The following is a 24,898-nucleotide window of genomic DNA, read 5'->3' on the forward strand; positions in this document are numbered from 1 at the left end:
AGACGGTGGTCGTGTCCCCTCACTATTATAGGGTTTTCAGGTGTCACTCAGTCTAGGTACGAGGGCATGCAATTATCTATCATAAAGATCTTTGCATGGGCAAAGCAGTCAGGGAGAGCTCTAGGGATTTTATAGGGCTCACCCATATGTTCCTTAGTTTGGGATCAAGTCAGTCGGATGTTTATTTATAACTTCCAGTTTTCTGCAACACCATCCGTGACACCCACCCTCTAGATCCTTACTTGGGCAATCCCTCAAGGACAACGGAGGTTGAAAGAAAGTAGACAGAACCTTAAAATCAAGGGTGAACCTCGACCTGGTCTCTATCTCCCCTCTCCCAAGCCCCCATCGCCTTATAATTCTCAGAACCGGGGCAACATAAGCCGGGAGATATCCCTGCCTTGACGAGCGTAGGTCTTTCACATGCCCTCCTGTCTCCCATTCATGGAAGAAGGGCCTAAACCTTTCCCTACAGGAATTTACCCACCAAGGAGCCCTCTATCCAGAGGTTTGCAATGTTGGCTTTCAAAAAAGTATTCGTTAAGAATACTACTGGTTTGACCATATCCAACACACCTAGTCTCCTTGGTCTGTAAGTGACCTCTCTCTTGACTAGATTCAGCCTGTTTCCCCATAACATCTGGAAAAAGAGGCTGTAGACCGTTCCCCAGAGAGAGCCTGGCAGGACACAAACAGTGCCCAAGTACAATAGTACAGGGATCAGATAAGCTTTACACAGGTGAACCCTTTCCCTTAAGGTCAAAGACAAACCCTTCCAGCGGTCCACCTTTTGACCAACATCTTTCAGTCTGCCTTCCCAATTTTTTGGATGATAGTCCACATCTTGGCCAAAATTGATGCCGAGAACCTTTACCGTTTTCTGAGGCTCTGGGAGAGTGCCCTTGAGATCAAAATCAGGATCTCCTTCTCCCAGCCATATAGTCTCACATTTATCACGGTTGATCCGAGACCCAGAAACCTTGAGATCGATCGCAAACACATATAGCAAGGGGCTTAAGGGACATCCCTGACGGACGCCGGAAGCCACCTCGAAAGGCTGCCCCAACCAACCATTGACCAACGGGAAACTCTCAGCCCCCTTGTACAAAACTTTCAGCCAATTTACGAAACTCCCCGGCAGACCATACCACAAGAGGACGGACCACAGGTACTCGTGATTCACCCGGTCAAAGGCTTTAGCCTGATCTAAAGACAAAAGAAACCCCTTCCAAAGGGCCGCCCTGCCCCGCTCCACAGCCTCTCTGACACTGAGAACGGTGCTAAAGGCTCTCCGACCAGGAACTGTGCAGTGCTGAGCCCCCGAAAGAAGTTTACCCTTTGACAGAATAATCAGAACTGACTTACCCATTGACTTTGGTAAAGTGCCCGAGGAAAGACACTCATTAAAGACCTCAGTCAACAGAGGAACTAACTGTTCCTTGAAAGTCCTGTACCACTCAGATGTTAAGCCATCTAGACCTGCTGATTTCTTGGGCCTAAGCCCTTCAATGGCCAGTCTCACATCCTCTTCCCTGTTTGGTTCAGACAAAACGGCAAGAGAGGGGTCCATTCCTGCCCTGGGAACCGCCTCAGCCAAGTAAAGCTGAAAACTTGTCACAATCTAGTTCTTTCCTACCCAAGAGGTGATAGTAGAAAGACCTGACAACCTCCAGGATCCCTGATTTAGACCTGTTCAGGGATCCTGTACTATCAATCAGGCCTGTTACCAACTTACTTCTTACTGACATCCTGCAGTTGCCATAAGGGTAGGGCGAGCGGTACTTCCCGAAATCCCTCTCAGCAACCAAAGATGCGTACCTATCATACTGACACCTCTTAAGCAAGGACTTCACACGGGAGATATTCTCACGGCTACCTCCCGTCGAGACGAGACTTTCAAGTTTCTTCCTCAGTTCCTGGTACAGATGATTTTTGTCCTGGCTCCTGAGGTACGAGAGCTCTCGGAAAAACCTCGCCGTCCTTGTTTTGAACATCTCCCACCACTCTGACTTACTGTTACAGAGGTCCACCAATGGTTCCTGGCCCTGAAAGAACTCCTCAAAGGATTGTCTTATTGCCGCATCTTCCAGGAGAGATGAATTCAGCTTCCATAAACCCTTACCCATACTGGGGGTCTCTGCAACATTCAAAGAAAAACAAATTAAACAGTGATTGGAGAAAACCACTTCCTCAGTATTTAGGACCGAAAAAACAGCTTGCCCCTTCAAATAAAAGCTATCTATCCTAGACCTTTTACTACCTTGATGAAAGGTGTCCACGTGGTCTGGCTTATGCCTCAAATGAGCATCCACCAGACTAGCTTCCTCAACTGTCTTACTCAGTGCGACACCATCAGAATCCAGCCTGACTTTGGGGCCTCCCCTGTCACACAGACTCTTGTCACATTGTTGAATTCTCCACCAAAGATCACCTGACGGCTGGAAAAAAGGTATGGTTTAATCCTCATGAGAAGACATTTGCGGTCCCACATGGTTTGTGGACCATAGATGTTAACTCCTGCTCGTTTTTTTCAATTATCGTTGATGCATGACCCGGACATCCATATGGGTCTATTTGCTACAAGGGCCTTTTAAGGACAGACAGGCTAGGCACGGGGACGGAGTGTTCCCACCATCAGGGTGCATCTCTGGGCTGAGACAAGGTCAGGGACACCATAGGGACACACTAGGGACCCGAATGGTTTGTCTTTTGGGTGTACCATCACGATCAGCCACCCTGTCTGTCACTTTCAACTGGCCTCCAGTGTTTGTTTGTAAGTGTTGTATGTTTATTAGTCCCCATGTGAGGGACCTTGTGTAATTTTTTAAGCGTTTATATTAAAAGCTATATTTTAGGTAGTTGGCTCCTGTGATACACATGTTAATGAGCCTCAGCTCTTGTCCTCTCATGAGCACATCCAGGATCAGGCACCTTCCCATTTCTAGTTCGATTACTTTCCTGCATTCCATTCTCCCAGCGGTTTTAAAAAGTACCGCTACCCCGCTACGTGGCTCAGCCGCAAGAGACCAGAAGGATGGACCATGGCGCCACTCACTCCTCGCTTTCTCTATTAACTCTGTGCAAGTCAACCAGGTCTCTTGCAAAAATAAAACATCAGCATCAAGACGGCTGAAAAAATCAAAGGCCACATAACGAGCCAAGTCTAACTTAATGCTAGCAACGTTAATGCTTGCTAGCGCCAATGGGGTGAGTTCTGCCATCATAAGTGATTGAACTAGATAGCTTTCTTCTTACCCCTCCCACCACCCTCACCATCACCATCATCATCATCAGACCCCTCGCTTTCCTTTTGTCTTTTTAAGCAATGTGAAACATCCATTTCGCACTTATCTTTGCCCACAGGATCTGACTTAGCCCCCCCACCTCCAGAAGATGGAATATCCCCTAAAGGGTCGGAACTGGCAGCCTGCGAAGAGACCCTATCGCACTGCATCCCTCGCACCCTCCTCAGCCAAGTTAGCCGTAGAGGTGTCACTCAGGACACAGTACAGGTTGGAGACCTCCCTCGGTATCTGGTCTAGGGAGAGTGGGATGGACAGATCCCACTCAAGAGAGGCCTTCCTGCCCTCTCCCTTCTTGTTTTTATTCTTACCCCGCTTGTTCCTCCTCCTCTCCAACCATTCACCGCGCTCCTCGTCCACATTCTCCCCACCTGAGTAGGCGGAGAGGTCAGCCTCTTCAAATTGAACTCCGGGGTCCCCATCATCACCGCTGTCACCCGAGTCACTATTGACCAGATCCTCAGACAGGGGACCCCTTGAGGGATCAGCTGCCTCCTGCTCCCTCATCTTACGGCGTCGTTCCCAAAGGCTGGCCTTAGCTGCTGTAACTCGCTTATTCTTACTAACCGGATCCTTTTTGCTTTCTCCAGTGCCAGAAGCCCTAGCACTTGTCCCCTCGCCAGCCTACCCAGTCCTGGCAGCAGACTCTTCCCCAACTACAGGCTCCGCCTCGCGGCTAGTACCTGCCTGGTTCTGAGTCTGAGCCTGGTTGGCAAAGGCAAGCGGACAGCGGCTAAACGGATGACCCAGGTCACCACATAGATTACACCTGATCTGCCGTCAGGTCATTCCCACTTCACGCACTTCTGGGTCTTACACTGTGCACTAAAATGCGTGGGGTCACCGCAGACCTTTGGCTGCCCCTGGTAGAAGACCATTATTCGATCCCTCCCTATAAAGGCCGAGGAGGGGATATGGGTAACAGAATTTCCCTGGGCCCTCAACATCATGTTAAAGGTCCAGGCCTCTGACCAAATACTGTGCTCGTCCAAGACCTTGGCTGGATAGCCCACCTCACCGTAACGACCTAACCAAGTTGCTATGTCAACACTTGAGAGACTCATTACAAGTTAGCACGGTCACTCTCTTCACCATGGTCTGGCGGGTGATGGCCTGGACGGCAAAACCTCGCCACTGCGGGGTGTTCTTCGTCAGCTCATATCTGGACCAGAAGAGCTCAAGCCCCTCTGGCCGGACAAAGCTGACGTCAAAGAACTTGGTCCCGTAGGGATGGATGAGGGCAAAGATCTCTTTTGCCTCAAAGCCCATCCGCAGGAGAAGCTCCACAACAACCTTTCTGGAAGGTGCTGCTTCCTCACCTTTCCAAACCAGACGGGCCACATTCCTACGGTCCCCCCACCCCCGGTTGTGGGGTGAGTCCAAATGATCTCATCCCCTCTTTTCTCTCGGAAGGCTCTCAGCCCATGTCTTTCCGTCCAGAAAGACAGGTTGACCGGTTCACCCTTTACCTGTATGGAGGTCCCCGTGCCCTCCTTCAAGGCCCCCACAAGGCGCCGTTGCAAGTTACCTTTGCCAGATCCTGCGGGCAAAGAATCCCCTGCTTCCCCTTTCACTGCATCTGCAAAAGTTATTTTTGCTTCCGCTACCATTTTTCTCCTCTTCTTTTCCTCCCTTACTCTCTCCTCCTCTGCTTCCTCCTTTTGGAGTAACTCCAACTCCTCTAAAGACAAAACCCTGTCATCATACTCTTCCATGTCTACATTACTATCTTGCACTACATTTCCACTTGCCTTGCCATTCGCACTCACATTCGCACCCACATTTGCATCCGCACTTGTATTAGTTCCCGCACTCCCACCTCCATTCTGGTCTCCTTTCGCACCACCATGCATACCACGCACACCACTATTCATACCACTCTTACCCCCTTTTTCTGGGACCCCACCACTTATTCACCCCAGACTGGTCGGGCTTGATTTTCTTTGATTTTCTAACGGACATGGCGACACTATGTTCAGTATCATCGGTTTTGTGGTTAGATTCATCCCCTACAGCAGTTGCAGGGGATGTCTCACCCCCCTCACCCTCAACCAACACCATGTCCTCCACCATGTCCTGCTGTGCCTTGTCATTTTTCCCAACAGCAATTTTGTCATTTTCTATTGTCGCCATCACCTCCTCAGATTTTAATGACGCTTTTGTAGCCCTCATCACCCCTTTCTCCGCAGAAGGGGTTCCCTTTGCCTTGTCCGCCACCAAAAAACTCTCCCGCCCTGTATGACCCAGATCCACTTCAGAAGCTGGGCCGGGCCCAGCAGCGGGTTCTTGGAGTTTATATACCATGACCTCCTTCTCCATGATCTTACTTTGGTCTTCCTTGTTTTTACCATTTCATGTTCAGGAATGTCATCATTTCCAAAGTACAATTTTCCTACTGGGGATTCAAATTTTTTAAATTTTTCCAATTATCAGTCCTCCAGCAGACCCGCCTTCCTCCCCAGATTCTGTTTCCTGGCTCCAGGAAGGTTCCCCCTGTCCTGCTGGCAGGGTGTCGTCCCCAGAAGCTTAGACTACTACGGTCTTACTCTGGCTCCACCCTAACTGACCAGGTGTACCAGACCCTGACATGCTTTCAAAACGACTTTCATTCTAGAACTTCTCCATAAACAGGCCGCCATTTTTTTCTATTGCCAACTTTTTTTCCTCCAAAGTCATTATCACCTCTTCTAGCTTGTCCAGCTTAGAGGAGAGAGTGACTTTCTTACGTTTGGGCAATAAGCTCGCCTGTATTTTCAAATTTTTCTGTTCTAATTTAACTCTTCTCAATTCTTTTTTAACTTCTTCATACACCCTTAGATAATAAACCACTCTGGAAGCCAGAATATCCGGGGTTTCAGTGGGGCCCTGTACCCCCCAGTTATGGATAGCCTTTAGTTCTTTATTTTTTGGCTGACAACCCTCAAAGCGAGACATACCAGACCCTCCAGGGCAAGACTGACCAGTCACACCTGGGGGAGACAGACCAGACGCACCAGGGCGAGATACAGACATGCCAGACTCACGTACCTCCACCCCAGCCCTGGTCATCTCTGCCTCAGATACCACATTCTTAGAAGACTTTGTTGGCGTCTTCTCTGCTTGTTTACCTGCTGCCACTTTGGAGCCAGCCACTGTTCTCTTCACCACTTGTTCAGCGCCAATCACTCTTTTAGCTGCTTTAGGTGTGCCCAACACCTTCTCAACGGCAGACATCTTCATACTACAGGGCTTAACCACATGAGAGCCAGCCTGGTCCAAAGAGGAGTCAAGGCTACTCCCCTTTCTCATGCTGCCCCGGACTTTCCCTGCAAACCGGGTCTCAGAGCCACTCTTCTCCATACCGCCCCTCTTTGGAGCACTTGACTGTATAGCTTGGGCATCATGCCGCTTACCTCCCGGCTGCGACACTGTCCCCAGTCTCTTCACACATTCAGGCTCTGCGCCCAGTCTTTCTGTGGCTTTCCTCTCCACCTCCTGCAGCACATGCACTTCCTGCGCCGGGTCTCCCACGTTCCTCTCCATCGCTGCAGCTCCGTCATGGCCTCCCGCCTTAGTGCGCCGGGCGGCCGCAGCCCGGGTGTCCATGCTGGAAAAAAGCACTACCCCCTGGGGAAAGGGCAGCACTCTCCCCAGCAATCCTTGTTCACCTTTTGGTTCTCCTGCAAAAGCACAGCAAAGCACACACGCACACACACACACACACCAGGAAACAGGAACAGGAAAGGAACAGCAACTCCTCACACCACTTCTCCTGTCCTGTATACTGGGTGTAATTCTCAGTATCTGCTCTTAATCAACTTTACAGCTATGGTTCAGTGCCTGTAAACCAAACCATCATGTTTCATCTCAAAACAAAATAAAAAGGCTAAGAAAGTGTCAAACTAGCCCACCACCGGGATTGAGGACTACTGAGTTAGGGTACCCCAAAACAAAAGCCCCTCCACAGTCGAGAGGCCTTGGGGGGCCCCAACCTTTCGTTCTCAAGAGAGAGTACCTTATCCAGGTCACCCCTGATGCTCCTATACACCGTCTCCACTGGGAGGACTTTATGACCAGTCGATACTAAACACCTTGCGCACCAAGTGTGATACCTGACCACTGCGCTGACTAGGAATAAAGTGCAACGGTCCCGACCACCTAAGTCTTTAAACGCACCATAAGCCCACTCTGCATAGGACAGGGCAGCCTGCCTAGGCAAGCCGATGGAAGCTCCCACCCTTTTGTAGACCTCTATATTGAAAGGACAGTGAAGTAAGAAATGGTCCATGCTTTCCAGCACAGCAACGCACTCCTTCCGGGAACAACCCCTTTCCTCAGAGTTTCTACACTTCACATTATCCCTTACATATAGCTTAACATGGAAGCAACGCCAAGCTACATCCCAAACTTTCAACGGGATTCTTGCCGAATTTAATAAGGTCAACCCACCCTCTAGATCCTGACTTGGGCAATCCCTCAAGGCCAACGGAGGTTGAAAGAAAGTAGACAGAACCTTAAAATCAAGGGTGAACCACGACCACCTGGTCTCTATCTCCCCTCTCCCAAGCCCCCATCGCCTTATAATTCTCAGAACCGGGGCAACATAAGTCGGGATATATCGCTGCCTTGACGAGCGTAGGTCTTTCACACGCCCTCCTGTCTCCCATTCCTGGAAGAAGGGCCTAAACCATTCCCTACAGGAATTTACCCACCAAGGAGCCCTCTCCATCCAGAGGTTTGCAATGTTGGCTTTCAAAAAAGTATTCGTTAAGAATACTACTGGGTTGACCATATCAAAAAGAGGCTGTAGACCGTTCCCCAGAGAGAGCCTGGCAGGACACAAACAGTGCCCAAGTACAACAGTACCGGGATAAGATAAGCTTTACACAGGTGAACCCTTTCCCTGAGGGTCAAAGACCAACCCTTCCAGCGGTCCACCTTTTGACCGACATCTTTCAGTCTGCCTTCCCAATTTTTTTGATGATAGTCCACATCCTGGCCAAAATTGATGCCGAGAACCTTTACAGTTTTCTGAGGCTCTGGGAGAGTGCCCTGGAGATCAAAATCAGGACCTCCTTCTCCCAGCCATAGAGTCTCACATTTATCACGGTTGATCCGAGAACCAGAAACCTCTGAATAGCGGTCCACTTCCGACATCACCCACCCAACCTCCTTACTAGAAGAGGCGAAAATAGTGACATCATCCGCGTACGCCATCACCCTCAGAGGCGGCCTCTTTGCACCCACCAGTTCCATCCCTACCCCCGCCAATGGTCCGCGATCTACCCTTCTAATGAAGGGATCGATCGCAAACACGTATAGCAAGGGGTTGGGGCACCTCAAAAGGCTGCCCCAACCAACCATTGACCAACGGGAAACTCTCAGCCCCCTTGCACAAAACTTTCAGCCAATTTACGAAACTCCCCGGCAGACCATACCACAAGAGGACGGACCACAGGTACTCGTGATTCACCCGGTCAAAGCTTTAGCCTGATCTAAAGACAAAATAAACCCCTTCCAAAGGGCCGCCCTGCCCCGCTCCACAGCCTCTCGGACACTGAGAACGGCGCTAAAGGCACTCCGACCAGGAACTGTGCAGTGCTGAGCCCCCGAAAGAAGCTTCAGTGCAAACTTCACCAATCTATTGAAAAGTATTTTCGCCAGGATCTTTCTATCCATATTGAGAAGCGCTATGGGCCTCCAATTCTCAATACGGGATGGGTCTTTACCCTTTGACAGAATAATCAGAGCTGACTTACCCATTGACTTTGGTAAAGTGCCCGAGGAAAGACACTCATTAAAGACCTCAGTCAACAGAGGAACTAACTGTTCCTTGAAAGTCCTGTACCACTCAGATGTTAAGCCATCTGGACCTGGCGATTTCTTGGGCCTAAGCCCTTCAATGGCCAGTCTCACTTCCTCTTCCCTGATTGGTTCACAAAACGGCAAGAGAGGGGTCCATTCCTGCCCTGGGAACCGCCTCAGCCAAGAAAGCTGAAAACTTGTCCCGATCTAGTTCTTTCCTACCCAAGAGGTGAGAGTAGAAAGACCTGACAAACTCCAGGATCCCTGATTTGGACCTGTTCAGGGATCCTGTACTATCAATCAGGCCTGTCACCAACTTACTTCTTACTGACATCCTGCAGTTGCCATAAGGGTCGGGCGAGCGGTACTTCCCGAAATCCCTCTCAGCAACCAAAGATGCGTACCTATCATACTGACACCTCTTAAGCAAGGACTTCACACGGGAGATATCCTCGCGGCTACCTCCCGTCGAGACGAGACTTTCAAGTTTCTTCCTCAGTTCCTGGTACAGATGATTTTTGTCCTGGCTCCTGAGGTACAAGAGCTCTCGGAAAAACCTTGCCGTCCTTGTTTTGAACATCTCCCACCACTCTGACTTACTGTTACAGAGGTCCACCAATGGTTCCTGGCCCTGAAAGAACTCCTCAAAGGATTGCCTTATTGCCGCATCTTCCAGGAGAGATTAATTCAGCTTCCATAAACCCTTACCCATACAGGGGGTCTCTGCAACATTCAAAGAAAAACAAATTAAACAGTGATCGGAGAAAACCACTTCCTCAGTTTTTAAGACCGAAAAAACAGCTTCCCCCTTCAAATAAAATCTATCTATCTATCCTAGACCTTTTACTACCTTGATGAAAGGTCAAGTCCACGTGGTCTGGCTTATGCCTCAAATGAGCATTCACCAGACTAGCTTCCTCAACTATCTTACTCAGTGCGACGCCATCAGAATCCAGCCTGACTTTGGAGCCTCCCCTGTCACAGACTCTTGTCACATTGTTGAAGTCTCCACCAAAGATCACCTGACGGCTGGAAAAAAGGTATGGTTTAATCCTCATGAGAAGACATTTGCGGTCCCACATGGTTTGTGGACCATAGATGTTAATGAGCCTCAGCTCTTGTCCTCTCATGAGCATATCCAGGATCAGGCACCTTCCCATTTCTAGTTCGATTACTTTCCTGCATTCCACTCTCCCAGCGGTTTTAAAAAGTACCGCTACCCCGCTACGTGGCTCGGCCGCAAGAGACCAGAAGGATGGACCATGGCGCCACTCACTCCTCGCTTTCTCTATTAACTCTGTGGAAGTCAACCAGGTCTCTTGCAAAAATAAAACATCAGCATCAAGACGGCTGAAAAAATCAAAGGCCACATAACGAGCCACGTCTGACTTAATGCTAGCAACGTTAATGCTTGCTAGCGCCAACGGGGTGAGTTCCGCCATCATAAGTGATTGAACTAGATAGCTTTCTTCTTACCCTCAAGAGAGGCCTTCCTGCCCTCTCCCTTCTTGTTTTTATTCTTACCCCGCTTGTTCCTCCTCCTCTCCAACCATTCACCGCGCTCCTCGTCCACATTCTCCCCACCTGAGGAGGCAGAAACAGCGGAGAGGTCAGCCTCTTCAGATTGAATTCTGGGGTCCCCATGATCACCGCTGTCACCCGAGTCACTATTGACCAGATCCTCAGCCAGGGGACCACTTGAGGGATCAGCTGCCTCCTGCTCCCTCATCTTACGGCGTTGTTCCCGCCGCCTGGCCTTAGCTGCTGTAACTCGCTTATTCTTACTAACCGGATCCTTTTTGCTTCCTCCAGTGCCAGAAGCCCTAGCATTTGTCCCCTTGCCAGCCTGCCCAGTCCTGGCAGCAGATTCTTCCCCAACTACAGGCTCAGCCTCGCGGCTAGTACCTGCCTGGTTCTGAGTCTGTCCCTGAGCTTGGTTAGCAAAGGCAAGCGGACAGCGGCTAAACGGATGACCCAGGTCACCACACAGATTACACCTGATCCGCCGACAGGTTGCGGCAAGATGGTCATTCCCCCCGCATTTCACGCACTTCTGGGTCTTGCACTGTGCACTAAAATGTGTGGGATCGCCGCACCTGTGGCAGACCTTTGGCTGCCCCTGGTAGAAGACCATTATCCGATCCCTCCCTATAAAGGCCGAGGAGGGGATATGGGTAACAGAATTTCCCTGGGCCCTCAACATCATGTTAAAGGTCCAGGCCCCTGACCAAATACTGTGCTCGTCCAAGACCTTGGCTGGATAGCCCACCTCACCGTAACGACCTAACCAAGTTGCTATGTCAACACAAGAGAGAGACTCATTACAAGTTAGCACGGTCACTCTCTTCACCATGGTTTGGCGGGTGATGGCCTGGACGGCAAAACCTCGCCACTTCGGGGTGTTCTTCGTTAACTCATATCTGAACCAGAAGAGCTCAAGCCCCTCTGGCCGGACAAAGCTGACGTCAAAGAACTTGGTCCCATAGGGATGGATGAGGGCAAAGATCTCTTTTGCCTCAAAGCCCATCCGCAGGAGAAGCTCCACAACAACCTTTCTGGAAGGTGCTGCTTCCTCACCTTTCCAAACCAGACGGGCCACATTCCTACGGTCTTCCCCCGGCTGTGGGGTGAGTCCAAATGGTCTCATCCCCTCTTTTCTCTCGGAAGGCTCTCAGCCCATGTCTCTCCGTCCAGAAAGACAGGTTGACCGGTTCACCCTCTACCTGTATGGAGGTCCCAGTGCCCTCCTTCAAGGCCCCCACAAGGTGCCATTGCAAGTTACCTTTGCCAGATCCTGCGGGCAAAGAATCCCCTGCTCCCCCTTTCACGGCATCTGCAAAAGTTCTTTTTGCTTCCGCCAGTATTTTTTCTCCTCTTCTTTTCCTCCCTTACTCTCTCCTCCTCTGCTTCCTCCTTTTGGAGCAACTCGAACTCCTCTAAAGACAAAACCCTGTCATCATATTCTTCCATGTCTACATTACTATCTTGCACTACATTTCCACTTGCCTTGCCATTTGCACTCACATTCGCACCCGCATTTGTATTAGTTCCCGCACTCCCACCTCCATTCTGGCCTCCTTTCTCACCATCATGCATACCACTCACACCACTCTTCATACCACTCTTACCCCCTTTTTCTGGGACCCACCACTTACTCCCCCCAAACTGGTCGGGCTCCCCCCCCCCATTTGGGGTTACAGCAGTTACATTGGTTTTCTTTGATTTTCCAACGGGCGTGGCGACACTATTCAGTATCATCGGATTTGGGGTTAGATTCATCCCCTACAGCAGTTGCAGGGGATGTCTCACCCCCCTCACCCTCAACCAATACCATGTCCTCCACCATGTCCTGCTGTGCCTTGTCATTTTTGCCAACAGCAAGTTTGTCATTTTCTATTGTTGCCATCACCTCCTCGGATTTTAATGACGCTTTTGTAGCCCTCATCACCCCTTTCTCCGGCTAAGGGGTTCCCTTTGCCTTGTCCGCCACCAAAGAACTCTCCCGCCCTGTATGACCCAGCTCCACTTCAGAAGCTGGGCCGGGCCCAGCAGCGGGTTCTAGGATTGTATATACCATGACCTCCTTCTCTGTGATTTTACTTTTGTTTTTACTCTTCCTTGTTTTTACCATTTCATCTTCAGGGATGTCATCATTTCCAAAGTACAGTTTTCCTACTGGAGATTCTAGTTGTTTGATTTTTCCAATTATCAGTCCTCCAGCAGACCCTCCTTCCTCCCCAGACGCGGTTTCCTGGCTCCAGGAAGGTTCCCCCTGCCCTGCTGGCAGGGTGTCGTCCCCAGAATCTTCACCTACTAGGGTCTTACTCTGGCTCCTGATCCACGGCCCTAACGGACCAGGTGTACCAGACCCTGACATGCTTTCAAAAAGGCTTTCATTCTGGAACTTCTCCATAAATGGGCCGCCATTTCTTTCTATTGTCAGCTTTTTCTCCTCCAAAGTCATTATCACCTCTTCTAGCTTGTCCAGCTTAGAGGAGAGAGTGGCTTTCTTACGTTTGGGCAATAAGCTCTCCTGTATTTTCACATTTTTGTGTTCTAATTTGACTTTCCTCAATTCTTTTTTAACCTCTTCATACACTTTTAGATAATAAACCACTCTGGAAGCCAGAATAACCTGGGTTTCAGTGGGGCCCTGTACCACCCAGTTATGGATAGCCTTTAGTTCTTTATTTTTTTGCTGACACCCCTCAGGGCGAGACATACCAGACCCTCCAGGGCAAGACAGACCAGTCACACCTGGGCGAGACAGACCAGTCACACCTGGGCGAGACAGACCAGTCACACCTGGGCGAGACAGACCAGTCACACCTGGCCATCTCTGCCTCGGATCCCACATTCTTAGAGGATTTTTCTGGCGCCTTCTCTGCTTGTTTACCTGCCACTTTGGGGCCAACCACTGTTCTCTTCACCACTTGTTCAGCGGCAATCCCTCTTTTAGCTGCGTTCACCACCTGCTCAGCGGCAGACATCTTCATACAACAGGGCTTAACCACATGAGAGCCAGCCCGGTCCAAAGAGAAGTCAAGGCTGCTCCCCTTTCTCATGCTGCCCCGGACTTTCCCTGAAAGCCGGGTCTCAGAGCCACTCTTCTCCATACCGCCCCTCTCTCGAGCACTTGACTGTATAACTAGGGCATCATGCCGCTTACCTCCCGGCTGCGACACTGTCCCCAGTCTCTTCACACATTCAGGCTCTGCGCCCGGTCTTTCTGTGGCTTCTCCTTCCCTCTCAACCTCCCGCAGCACAGGCACTTCCTGCGCCGGGTCTCCCGTGTTCCTCTCCATCGCCGCAGCTCCGTCATGGCCGCCCAGCATACAGCGCCGGGTGGCCGCAGCCCGGGTGTCCATGCTGGGAAAAAGCACCACCCCCTGGGGAAAGGGCAACACTCTCCCCAGCAATCCTTGTTCACCTCCTGGTTCTCCTGCAAAAGCACTGCACACAAACACACACCAGGAACAGGAAAGAAACAGCAGCTCCTCCCACCACTTTTCCTGTCCTGTATACTGGGTGTAATTCTCAGTATCTGCTCTTATTCTGTATATATATACACTACACAGTACCACTTCTCTTGTCCTGTATACTGGGTGTAATTCTCAGTATCTGCTCTTATTCTGTATATATGGACACTGCACAGTACCACTTCTCTTGTCCTGTATACTGGGTGTAATTCTCAGTATCTGCTCTTATTCTGTATATATGGACACTGCACAGTACCACTTCTCTTGTCCTGTATACTGGGCGTAATTATCAGTATCTGCTCTTATTCTGTATATATGGACACTGCACAGTACCACTTCTCTTGTCCTGTATACTGGATGTAATTCTCAGTATCTGCTCTTATTCTGTATATATAGACACTGCACAGTACCACTTCTCCTGTCCTGTATACTGGGTGTAATTCTCAGTATCTGCTCTTATTCTGTATATATGGACACTGCACAGTACCACTTCTCCTGTCCTGTATGCTGGGTGTAATCCTCAGTACCTGCTTTCATTCTTTATACTGTATATGGATGCTGCTTGGTACCACATGCTGTGTTTACTAACTCTGGTTTTCTATTACTCTTTATTTAATTTTTTTTTAGGACCATACAAACCGTATTTCAGGGAGATAGAATAAATGGAATGCACACGTTTTTCAAGGATCCATTTTTTGCAGAACAAGAATCAGATATGACCATGTGTGTGTCAGGAGAATGATAAGACTATGCTCCTTCATGGAAAAAGCAATGTTGTCAACTCAACCATTAGGTTGGATCCACAACTGACTTATTAGCCATAGATTTTCGTGTTGCACATCTGCAGTGTTGTAAAGTACCAGCAAAGTGAATGATCTTCCAAAAATTCTGCAGCAGAAACTGACCTGTGGTATGGATTTTAAATCTGCAGCAGGTCAATTTCTGCGGATTTCATCACCGATTTCGCCCTCTCCAATACAAAGAATGAAATTGCATCTAATCTGCAGCTTTTTTGCACCAAAATCCTTAGCGTGCGAATGCACCCTTACACTGCTCTGCTTCTGTGTCATTTCTTACTGCGGTTCTAGAATTCTAATCATGAACTAGAAAGACCAGCATGAGCAAGTCTATAGTTTCTGTACAGATCGGGGAGTTCTGCAGAGGACTAAATTGTGGGATGAGCCAAGAAAAGAGAATGAAAGTGATAAAATAAACCCTATGATCATCAGTGACTTTTACAATCTATGGGGGCTCCTTGGATAGCGTCCCTTATTTCTGTGTATCCTTTTGTAATTGTGCCAGCAGGATAAGGTCATAGGAGCGGGGGCAGGGGTGAAAATATAAATCCTGTTTCCACAGATGAAAGCCCTCACTGACTGTCACATGTGGGGTGCCCATCTGTCTGTATATCTCAGACCCCTCCCTACCCCTGCACCCTGTGTCCTTCGGCTCTGATCTGCTTGAATAATATAAGAAGAATAAATGCCCCCCACTTATATTAACCTCATAGTCACCATTACCGCTTCCCCGGGGTTGGTCACTCAGCTTTCCAAGGCCCCTGAACAGAGTAAGACCTCTTTCATATGTCAGTGAATCACAGACTTGTGCTATCTTTGTTCTCCATAGACAGCACACGTGTCCATTGATTTCGTGTGTGTTTATTCACATGTCCCTGTTTTGCCATGGGCCATAGAGCAATGAAAGCTTGCACTGCTTTGGTCCATGGTGCAGACCAAACCCCATTGATATCTATGGGTCCACGAAAACTGCTGGCCTCCATGTTATGTCAGTGGTTTTCACTAACCATTGGGAGGCTCTGGAAATTCCTTTTTCAGCCTAGCAGTGTACATGGAATACAGATGGCACACGGAGAACAAAAATATGACACATTGACCAAAAACAACACCATCATGGATGCGGACATGTAAAAGAGGCCTAAAAGCAATCATTACATCATTAGAAAATTTTACAATTCTGGAGTCTGGGAAATCTAGGTAACAATCATGCAGGAGCTGTGATGGCCTCCATATTGTTTATCACCCAGCTTTTCCATATATGGTTATAATTTAAACTGAAAAATTTCAACAATTTAGAGATTATCTGCAGATCTATATACTACACAAGTACAACCATCCCATTAAACATGCCATTATATATGCTCTAATTATCAGGATACAGCAGCTGGAGGGAACTGGGCAAAGCACTGGCACACAGTAATATACCAGCTGTGGACCCGAATCTGCAGTTCTACCAACCGGAGAGACAGCTGGAGGTGAGCGAGCATTTACGTCATGTTTTTTCTTGTTGGATTTCCTGGAAAGGGTTGTCTACTTCTGTCCAACAAGGAGATTGGGGTCCTATAGTATACATAAAAACAGGGGTGTAGCTAAAGGCTCATGGGCTCATAGGATTAGAGTACTTTACAGCCCACCATAAAAGGAGGCGCATACATAACAAAAGGCATGTGGTCATTAAGGGGTTAATGCTAGTGGGGAATAAATTTGAGCGTTTTCCTTTGTCCAGTAACCTATACATTATCCTTATGGGTGAACATAAAGCGTAATTGTACCGTGTGCGCCAATGCTCTGCGCATACTTCTCAGGTAACCTTCCTGTGTCAAAGCATTTGTGGGTTGAAGGTTGTTCATCCACCCACCTGCTGCTATTCCTTTCACATGATGCCAGCCAGTTTATACAACCTTTATTCCATAGGACACATTGGAATACAACTCTCAGTATGTGTGGCCTGCACGATTAAACTTCTCAGCTTACTCTCTGTGATCACTTAATTTTAGTACATGAATCTACAGGTGCACAGGAAGTTCTGTACACCTGGCTGCCTCTGTGCTGCAAAGACTTGTTTTATGCTCTTCCCACTCAAGTATTAGGAAAAGGAACATTTCTCAATAGACTATCTGATTTGACCTCATGCCGCTTTTATTCTAATTTCTGCAGCTTCAAGACACCACATCCTGGAATCTTTCTGTGCCCTGGAAGCCAGAGGTAAAATATATTAGAAAGAGATAGATAGATAGATAGATAGATAGATAGATAGATAGATAGATAGATAGATAGATAGATAATACAGCCTGCAGTTAAATATTTTATGTGTCTTTCAGTTTGCTGGACACGTAAATCTCCACATATTTGAAGACTGGTGTGGAAGCAGCATCCAGCAACTCCGCCGCAATCTGCACTTTCCTCTTTTCCCTCATGTGAGTACATTTAAGCCACGGCACTAACTACTATCATGTTACTCACACACCATATTGTCCCTAGAGTATTTTGGCCAAAAAGCCTAAAAAATGTCTGACTTAGAATTCACATGACCATATTTATGTGTTCACATCCATTTCGCAATTTTGCGGAATGAATGAGGACCCATTCATTTTATTGGGGCCACAAAAGATGCAGGCAGCACACAACGTGTTCTGTCCACAGCCGTACTTCCATTCTGCGGCCCCACATGTGCAAGAATATAACTACTATAATACTGCCTCCTACGTTCAAGAATATAACTACTATAATACTGCTTCCTATGTACATGAATATAACTACTATAATACTGCTCCTATTTACAAGAATATAATCACTATAATATTGATCTGTACCTACAAGAATATAACTACTATAATACTGTCTCCAATGTACAAGAATATAACTACTATAATATTGCTCCTATGTATAAGAATATAACTACTATAATTAGGTTCCTATGTACAAAAATATAACCACTATAATATTGCCCTATACATACAAGAATATAACTAGTATAATACTGCCTCCTGTATACAAGTATATAATAATACTGACCCCCTATATACAAGAATATAACTGCTATATTACTGCCCCATATATAAAAATGTAACTACCAATCCATAATATTGCCTCTGGATTACAAGAATATAACAACTATACTACTGACCCCTATGTACAAGAATATTAACTACAATAATATTAGTCAGTAGGTACAAGACTACTACTATTATAATACTGCCTCCTAGGTACAAGAATATAACTACTACAATACTGCCTCCTAGGTACAAGAATATAACTATTACAATACTGCTCCTATGTATAAGAATATACCTACTATAATACTGTCTCCTATGTACAAGAATATAACTACTATAATACTGCCTCCTATGTACAAGAATATAACTACTATAATACTGCCTCCTATATACAAGAATATAACTACTATAATCCTGCTCCCATGTCCAAGAATATAACTAATATAATACTTAATCCTATTTACAAGAATATAACTACTATAATCCTGCTCCCATGTACAAGAATATAACTAATGTACATAGGAGGCAGTATTATATTAGTTATATTCTTGTATATAGGAGGCAGTATTATAGTAGTTATAATCTTGTATATCAGGCAGTATTATAGTAGTTATATTCTTGTACATAGGAGGCAGTATTATTAGAATATAACTACTATAATACTGCCTGATATACAAGATTATAACTACTATAATACTGCCTCCTATATACAAGAATATAACTACTATGGGGGCGGAGCCTGGCTGTGTAGCGTGATGGCTGCAAGTTGCTGAGCTCCTCATCCTTACCGGCGAATTAACCCTTATAATACGCTAACAGCACCGCTCTGATGGGCAAAACGGGCAAGGATCGATCCAGGGATCAAGCGGATCCTGCTCCTGTGAAATCCAGACAGCCCGACATGGATCAATTCCTTAAAAAACATGCAAAGCTTCGGTCGGCTGAGACCCCCAAGATGGCGCCCGCTTCGGCCCAGGCATCTGACATGGAGGAAGACACAGATGGCGGCAGTGTCTCAGATGCCTCGACTTATAAATCTAGGAAGCAGAGGGGCTCATTTACTAAAGCGGCACTCCTAGATGTGCTGAACTCGGCACTAGCCCCTATCAAGAGGGACCTGTCCGAAATTAAAGAGGACCTCCGGAGCATGGGTCACCGGGTGTCAGACCTGGAAGGCGCGCAGGAGGCAGCTCTCCGGAGGGAAGAGAAATCCTATAAAGCACTCAGTTCCCACACTGACCTGCTTAACGAGGCGCTCCTGAGGGTCGAGGACCAGGAGAATCGGAGCCGCAGGAGGAATCTGAGGATTCGCGGGCTCCCAGAATCTTTTGCTAGTGAAGCGCTGGAGAAAGTGGCGCATGAGATATTCGCCGACCTGCTGGGCCCTGAGAGAGCGGATCGTGTAATCATAGAAAGGATCCACCGGGCGCTGAGGCCTAAGCCTAAGAATACAGATCCCCCTCGTGATGTCATCTGCGGCCTCCTCAGTTTCATCGATACCGCAGCGCTAATGAGAGCCGGCAGGGAAACAGATCGTCTGCAGTATGGAGGTACGCCGATCATGTTTTTTCAGGACCTGGCCCCGTCCACATTAGCTAAGCGGCGCATCCTCAAGCCGCTTCTGGATGCGCTCAGAGCAGCAAACACCCCGTTCCGGTGGCTATACCCGTTCGGGATCGCGGTCCTCAGAAACGGACGCCAGATATCCATCCGATCGCCAAAAGATCTGCAGGCTAGCTGGGCTCAGCTGGGGGTAAGTCCGATCGAGATCCCCTCATGGATGCCGGCCGACATGGCGGACCCACCTCTCCCGCCACCCCAGGCTGCTGAATGGCGCCCTGTGTTTAACAGAAAGTCGCCCAAGGCTAGGGCTGAGAAGGCTGATCACCCTCCTACCTGAATATGGAGATCTCTTAGGGGACCTTTGTTCTGTTTCCTGTTTTAATCCGGTGTGCCTGGGACTTAATGCCTTAAGGTGAAGTGCCCTGGAGCTTACCTTTTGCCTAAAGGCTTCTGGCCTGATGTTAGGACAGTTATGTCCACCTGTTGTGGAGAAGATTGTTCCGGTGTGCAGCTGAAGGTTACCCAGTGCCAGTCTATCTTATGGTTCACTTAAAGCTCTGGACCTTGCCTACTCTTTGTTCCTTGTTCTTTGTTCATTTTCTAATATGCAAGGGTTAACCCGGTATTACCTCTGGGTCACCCCCTTTTCCCTGTGAGATGGCCAGTATTTGGCCCTCTGTAGCTCTGCGGGACCCCCCACCTGATAGACCCCGGCTGGTTGCCGTGATGAGAAAGGGTCGTACTGTCAGGTGCTCAGTAGAGCTCCCTGTGCAAATTGTATTTGCACCATTGTTATGTGGCTTATTTGTTTGTCTCCCCTCCTTTCCTCGTGTGTCTCCCCCCCCCCTCCCCCTCCATCAGATGTCATATATTGCATTTTCAGATGCTGATTGTCTATTTTTTATTTCAGAATGTCGTCTATTGTGATTTCTTCATTTAACGCCCGGGGAATGAACGAGCCTTGCAAGCGGTCCCAAATCCTGGCCCTTTTACAGAGGGATAAAGTGTCTATAGCATTCTTCCAGGAAACCCACTTCCGAGAGGGTAAGACCCCCAAATTGCCCCCCAAAAGATTTTCCCAGTGGTTCCACAGCACGTATAGTTCGGCTAGCAGGGGTGTCAGCATAGCGATCCACAAGCAGCTCCCCTTTAAGCACTCTGCCGTTTCTGCAGATCCTGAGGGTCGTTACCTGTTTGTTAAGGGCACTATCGCTGACACTCCTGTTACCCTGGCAACTGTATATGCTCCCAACAGAGGGCAGGTTGCTTGGCTCGTTCAGACCCTAGGCCTACTATCCTCCTTTAAGGAGGGAATGGTTATTCTAGGAGGTGATTTTAATGCTACCCTTGATCCTACATTAGATTCCTCAAATGGGAAGTCTGCCATTACACATGCCCGTTTGCGGCGCCTTAAACTGGCCCTACAGAGGTTAGGGGTTCTAGATATCTGGCGCACCACAAACCCTACTGGTAGGGATTTTTCCTTTTATTCAGCTGCTAAACTATCTTACCATAGATTAGACTACCTATTTCTATCCAAATCCTGTGCTAACAGAGTTATAAATTCTCACATAGGGAACATCACCCTGTCTGACCACGCTCCGGTATTTTTGAGTGTGTCCCTGCTGGACCTCCCAAAGAGGGAATGGAATTGGCGCATTAATGAGACTGTTATCTCAGACCCCTCCCATGCTGCTAAACTATCTTCTATCATAACGGATTTCTTCACAACTAATACTTCAGGCCCTGATGCTCCCTCCCCTTCCATTATTTGGGAAACCCACAAAGCTGTCCTGAGGGGAGAACTAATAGCCTTGGGTGCACATATTAAGAAACAACGGGATCAGGCTGTGGCGACACTTCTCTCCCAGATTCAGACTCTAGAGCTAACGCACAAAGCCTCCCAGGCCCTTAGCTGTGCCTTGGAACTCTCAGAAGCCCGTACTAAGCTCAAGAACCTGTTAAATGTCACGTCAGCTAAGCTGTTACTTAGAGCCAAATTCCGCTCATATGCTCACGGGGACAAAGGGAATAGGCTAATGTCCGCTTTAGTGAAGAAACAAAAAACTGATTCCTTTATTGCTGCAGTTAAAGATGACAGAGGAGTCCTTCATAAAGGTACCCCAGATATAGCAAAGACCTTTTGTGCCTTCTATAGGGACCTATACAACCTTAAAACACCAGATAATATGTCACCAGCTCAATTAGGTGAGGCAACTGAGAAGTTTCTCTCCTCCCTCCAGTTACCTAATATTTCCCCCGCTCAGTCAGCTCAGCTCTTATCTCCTGTCACAGACGATGAAATTGGTAGGGTTCTCTCCTCCATACCTTCAGGGAAAAGTCCAGGCCCTGATGGTTTTACCATCTCTTACTACAAAGCAGACCCTAATTCCCCATTTTAATACCTTATGTAAGCACTTACTCCAAGGAGGTTCCCTTCCTCCCCAATCGCTTTCAGCCCATATCACGGTAATCCACAAGGAAAATAAGGACCCCCTAAATTGCGGGAGTTACCGTCCTATCTCGCTTCTAAATACTGATGTGAAGTGGTGGGCCAAAATTTTGGCTCAACGGATTCAGTCGGTTCTCCCTGGCATTATCAACGAGGAGCAGGTGGGGTTCGTCTCTGGCAGGCAGGGGAGTGAAAATACGGTCCGTGTCATACAATTGATCACGCATGCTCGCCAGCACTCAATACCTTTAGCTCTTCTCAGTACAGATGCAGAAAAGGCCTTTGACAGGATCAGCTGGCAATTCATATCTCGGGCACTGTCGAAGTTTGGCCTTCCGGACCAGTTTATCCAATCCATTTTCTCACTTTATTCGCTCCCCTCTGCCAGAATACGGATTAATGGAACACTCTCTCCAGCTTTTCCCATTACTAATGGGACTAGGCAGGGGTGCCCACTCTCGCCTGCCCTCTTTGTTATTGTCATGGAGACCCTGCTGGCCAGGATCAGGCAAGACCCAGATATTAAGGGGATCACCGTGGGGTCGCATACCCATCTAACGGCCGCTTTTGCAGATGACCTTTTGGTCATAACGTCCAACCCTCTAACCTCTTTCCCCAGACTTCAAGCCCTTTTTGAAGAATATGGAGCGGTCTCAAATTTTAAGATCAACTATACTAAGTCACAGGCCCTGAATATTTCTTGCCCACCTGCTACTGTAGACACGCTTAAAGGTTCCGCTGCTTTTTCGTGGGCCACTAAGTCAATCCCTTTTCTAGGTACCCATATCTCAGCAAAACCAGAAGATCTTTTCGAGTTAAATTATGTCCCTTTACTGAAATCCATTAGAACACACTTACACTCTCTAAAACTCCCGTTTATCTCTTGGGTTGGACGGAAAAACTTCATTAAAGCTTTTATTGTCCCCAGACTGCTCTATCTCATCCAAACCCTCCCTATCTGGCTACCCCATTCCTTCTTTGTGGAGGTCCGCAGGGTCATCTCAACCTTTGTTTGGTCTGGCAAGTCCCCTAGGTTGGCTTATGCCACTCTTACTCGGGAGAGGAGGTTGGGAGGCTTCGGTCTACCCGACATCTACCTTTATTACAAAGCATCGATGCTGAACAGAGCTCTGAGCCTCATCTCTTGGCGCCCTCTCGGCCTTGTCTCCCGACTGGAGTGTAATTTGCTTTCATATAGGGACAAGTTAGTTCTATGGGGCGTTCGCAAATGTACTGCTAATAATAAATTTACCTCGCCCTTATGGAAGGGTCTGTTACTGGAATGGACCAAATTATATGGGTCCTCAACCCTTAGGTTCCCAAGCTTGAGTCTCCCCTTAGAGCTGCTGCAGGCATATGTTCACCCTACCACCTCTGATGCAACAGGAATTTGGGCTTTACTATCTAACTTTAAACTGAAAGACATCATAACTGTTTCAGGTGACTTAAATTGGAGTAAAATACATGAAATCCCTAGGGTTCAGGAAGCCTCTTTCCTAGCGCTTATGGCTTTCAAGAAAGATCTGGCGCTTCTGAAATCTTTTCCCAGGCCTACGGGAGATCCCTCTTGGTTGGAGGGGAAAATCTCTAACGCCCTTCGCCCCAAGAAACCTCTCTCCACATTCTACAGGGAGCTACTCTCCTCCGCACCTCCAGATCTGTGGTTCCTTGCAGCCTGGGAGAAGGAGCTGTCCCTGTCCCTGTCAGAACCTGAAAAAGCGTTCATCCTCACACACTCACATGGTTTCAACCGTTGTATTAGAATACAGGCAAACTCTTATAAATTACTTACAAGATGGTATAAGACACCGGAGTTCCTTCACAAGCTCAATCCCACTATCCCAAACAGTTGCTGGAGGTGTGGAGGAGACATTGGTTCTTTATCTCATATTTGGTGGAGCTGCGAGAAAATAAAACCGTTTTGGGTTGAAGTACAAACAGCTATCAACAAGATATGTAATAGCCAGATTACCTTAGACGCAAAACTCCTGCTGCTCTGGTGTCCAAATGGCACGCTAACCCCCTCAAAGTACAATCTACAAACCATGCTTATTACAGCAGCTAGACTGCTGGTCCCTCTATTGTGGAAAAATGAATCAGCTCCCTCGTTCTTGATGTGGACGGAAAAAATTGACCAACTATATCGGTTTGAAGAATTAGCCCACTGGGAAAGTCACTCTAGAGCAGTTTTTGTAAAACTATGGTCTCCTTGGAAGCTATATCGCAAATTCTAGGCTTAGATATGTCTTGATTTAAGATTTTGATTGACATCCGACTCTCCCCCTCCCCTATCCCACCTTCCTTTGTCTTGTTATAGCCCCCCCTCATTAGATGTTTGTGTACATTTGTCACTTTATTATTTGAAGTCGTGTATGCAACTATCTTGAATATACTGTGTTTGCTATCTATGCACTTGTCCAGCTGCGTCTGGACACAAAATGTATGACTCTCTACATGACGATGTATTTTTTCCCAAATAAAAAGAAATTTGATAAAGAATATAACTACTATAATCCTGCTCCCATGTACAAGAATATAACTAATATAATAATGCCTCCTATGTACAAGAATATAATTACTATAATACTGCCTGATATAGAAGATTAACTACTATACACTGCGTGCAGAATTATTAGGCAAATGAGTATTTTGACCACATCATCCTCTTTATGCATGTTGTCTTACTCCAAGCTGTATAGGCTCGAAAGCCTACTACCAATTAAGCATATTAGGTAATGTGCATCTCTGTAATGAGAAGGGGTGTGGTCTAATGACATCAACACCCTATATTAGGTGTGCATAATTATTAGGCAACTTCCTTTCCTTTGGCAAAATGGGTCAAAAGAAGGACTTGACAGGCTCAGAAAAGTCAAAAATAGTGAGATATCTTGCAGAGGGATGCAGCACTCTTAAAATTGCAAAGCTTCTGAAGCGTGATCATCGAACAATCAAGCGTTTCATTCAAAATAATCAACAGGGTCGCAAGAAGCGTGTGGAAAAACCAAGGCGCAAAATAACTGCCCAT

At 47.5% G+C, this 24,898-nt stretch overlaps 1 protein-coding gene across 1 annotated transcript in view; it reads left to right on the forward strand.

Annotated features, from left to right (window-relative positions):
- Window positions 1–24,898, forward strand: part of B4GALNT3 (beta-1,4-N-acetyl-galactosaminyltransferase 3) — a 177,768-nt gene that overhangs the window by 71,227 nt on the left and 81,643 nt on the right. The window contains exons 2-4 of the mRNA XM_040436438.1: window positions 16,237–16,337; window positions 17,020–17,067; window positions 17,184–17,279. Coding sequence (XP_040292372.1) covers window positions 16,237–16,337; window positions 17,020–17,067; window positions 17,184–17,279 — 245 coding nt within the window. The remainder of the gene's footprint in view (window positions 1–16,236; window positions 16,338–17,019; window positions 17,068–17,183; window positions 17,280–24,898) is intronic.

This window comes from Bufo bufo, chromosome 1 (genome assembly GCF_905171765.1).
Source record: "Bufo bufo chromosome 1, aBufBuf1.1, whole genome shotgun sequence".
Classification (NCBI taxonomy): domain Eukaryota; kingdom Metazoa; phylum Chordata; class Amphibia; order Anura; family Bufonidae; genus Bufo; species Bufo bufo.